The sequence below is a fragment of the Etheostoma cragini genome, chromosome 1 (genome assembly GCF_013103735.1).
Source record: "Etheostoma cragini isolate CJK2018 chromosome 1, CSU_Ecrag_1.0, whole genome shotgun sequence".
Taxonomy (NCBI): Eukaryota; Metazoa; Chordata; class Actinopteri; order Perciformes; family Percidae; genus Etheostoma; species Etheostoma cragini.
In genome coordinates, this window is record NC_048407.1 from 32,208,120 (window position 1) to 32,210,647 (window position 2,528).

At 42.2% G+C, this 2,528-nt stretch overlaps 1 protein-coding gene and 1 long non-coding RNA gene across 2 annotated transcripts in view; both read right to left on the reverse strand.

Moving 5' to 3' along the window:
- Window positions 1-205: 205 nt before the first annotated feature.
- LOC117941967 lies at window positions 206-2,275 on the reverse strand. Its single transcript, XR_004656022.1, has 2 exons — window positions 2,186-2,275; window positions 206-698 (listed from the first exon to the last, which is right to left on the reverse strand). It is a non-coding gene; the product is annotated as an uncharacterized LOC117941967 (long non-coding RNA).
- A 232-nt stretch (window positions 2,276-2,507) lies between these two features.
- LOC117954375 (high choriolytic enzyme 1-like) overlaps window positions 2,508-2,528 on the reverse strand; it is a 3,237-nt gene continuing 3,216 nt past the window's right edge. The window contains exon 5 of the mRNA XM_034888165.1: window positions 2,508-2,518. Coding sequence (XP_034744056.1) covers window positions 2,508-2,518 — 11 coding nt within the window. The remainder of the gene's footprint in view (window positions 2,519-2,528) is intronic.

The window sequence follows — 2,528 nt, forward strand, 5'->3', positions numbered from 1 at the left end:
CTTATGCAAGCCCCTGTATAATGTTTTGTACGGACTAATTCAAACGTAGTCCCTTACATTCTTTAAGTTAATTCATTAATCTGCAGATGGTCTCACAGCAACCCACATACACCAAGTTATGTTATGTCATGTTATTCAACTTAAGGGTCAAACCTTATTACATCACAGAGACAGACTCCATTCTCTGAACAGAAACAGACAACAGTGATGCTCCCAGCTCCCATTTATTTGACCAAATATTAAAGTTTCTATTTTAAAATCATCGAAGAAGTGAGTATATGATTACAATCAAATCACAAATGGTTAAAAAGATAAATAGGTAAGTAGTCCTCCTTCAGGAAAAATGCATTCATCCCCCACCATGTTCTTCCATCTCTCCGACGAGCTGCTACAACTTCTGGAAGGTTTTATGAAAAAGAAAATGAGATTCTGATTAATATCTCAGATATACGTATATATAAATGTCACCCACTTATTTTTCCTTGTTGTGCCGTTCCATCTGAGCCTAATCAGTAGATGAATGTATTCACTGTGTTTTACACTTTTAGAGAATACAGTAAATGTTGTACTTACAGCATCCGTAAAGCTTGTTAATGCGGGCGATGTCATTGATGCTCAGTTGTTTAGCCTTTCCAAACTCAAGGTTAGGATTGCCGATAGCGGAGATGGTTGGCAAGCCGTTGTTGGAGAAGGAGTATCTTGATGAGCAGAGAACACAACATGATTAGTATAAAGACACACACAGATACACACACCCGCTGCCTGGTTGTTCTGTTGACTTATGCCGACCTTACACTACTCAACTTTTTCAAGCGATTCCACTGTCACAAACTAATTTCCAATATCAGAATTAAATCATGAGAGCCTTGCAAGAGTTGGGGCGCTCCCATCGTCTCAATAGTTAAAAGTAAGGTGTTCATAAAACTCAGTCTTCTTCCGGTCTTGACCACCGCTCCATCCATCTATCTATCTTTGTCCCCTTATCCTGTATTGAGTCACGGGGCAGCAGCTCCAGCAGGGGACCCCAAACTTCCCTTTCCCGAGCCACATCAACCAGCTCCAACTGGGGGATCCCGAGGCGTTCCCAGGCCAGGTTGGAGATATAATCGCTCCACCTAGTCCTGGGTCTTCCCCGAGGCCTCCTCCCAGCTGGACGTGCCTGGAACACCTCCCTAGGGAGGCGCCCAGGAGGCATCCTTACCAGATGCCCGAACCACCTCAACTGGCTCCTTTCGATGTGAAGGAGCAGTGGCTCTACTCTGAGCTCCTCTCGGAGGACTGAGCTTCTCACCCGATCTCTAAGGGAGGCGCCAGCCACCCTCTTCCCTCCAACATAAGGGGACCGGATTTCTGAGACAAAATCCGGCGACACATCAGCTCAGAAGGGTCAACACCGCCAAAACAGGTGATGTTTTGTCTTGTAACCTTAAAACGGGGACACTCCCTCGGGGGCGTCACTAAACCTAAAGCTGCACTGGGGAACAAGTCCCAACAACCAACAGAAAGCAGAAAACGGTATCAGCTAGTGTTGTTCATGGTGGATATAGGGCCGCGCTAAGCTAATTGCTAAAGCTGAAGCGAGTCATCCAACGGGTGTTTTACGGCGTATAAACGTGGACCTTGGGGTACTGCCACCATTCCTCTAGCGGTAGCCTTTTTAAGTCTTTCTATATCTGCCCCTCAAGCCTCAAATGTTTACTATCTGTCATTTATCGTAGCTGCCAAAGACAACCTGTGCCTTTGGTCACATGTTCTTGACCCTTCGCCCTTATCGATAGACGTAGCTCTGAACATCTGTATCTTTTAGACTTCATGGTACCAACATTCAAACAGCTGTGGTCTCTTCTCCAGGGAGGACACATACAGAATGAATTAAATTAAGTCATATAACTGAAAAGCATAGTAATTAAATAATATTAATAATATTACAAAACAATATAGGAAACCATGCTTAAATGTAATTTTCCCTTTACACTAGCTAGCTGGGTTCAACTTTGAACACAATGATGCCAATGATTATAATCCAATAATATCATACATATAAATCTGAAATTAGCCATTCTGCGTTTTACTTTGATTTTTTTTAATTACTTGTAACAGTTTTTTAACACCCTTCTTTTAGGCTACTTAAGTAAGATATCGGAGTACTTCTTCCACAGTGGAAAATCAATTCAAAAACACTCACTTGCTGTACTGCATGACGGAGTTGAAGTCGTAGGGAGTCCCCAAGTTGTTAGTCTGCCTCTTCACAAAGTTGGATTCCTTTCCTGCATGAAAGAACAGCCCAAAAATATTAAACAGCAAGGTGAGGGACATCACAGACAACTTCCCTTGATCCAGACTATTGGCATGTTAACTACCTAATACTTAAATAATTGTTCATTTCTTATCCTGCACTGTAACTTTTATTCTCATGTTGTATCTGCTATTTAATGTTTTCATGTAAGGGGTAATTTGCCCTGTTGCTGAAATGTGCTACATGGTGACCATATTAGACATTATACCTGCTAATTATCAGCTAATTAGCA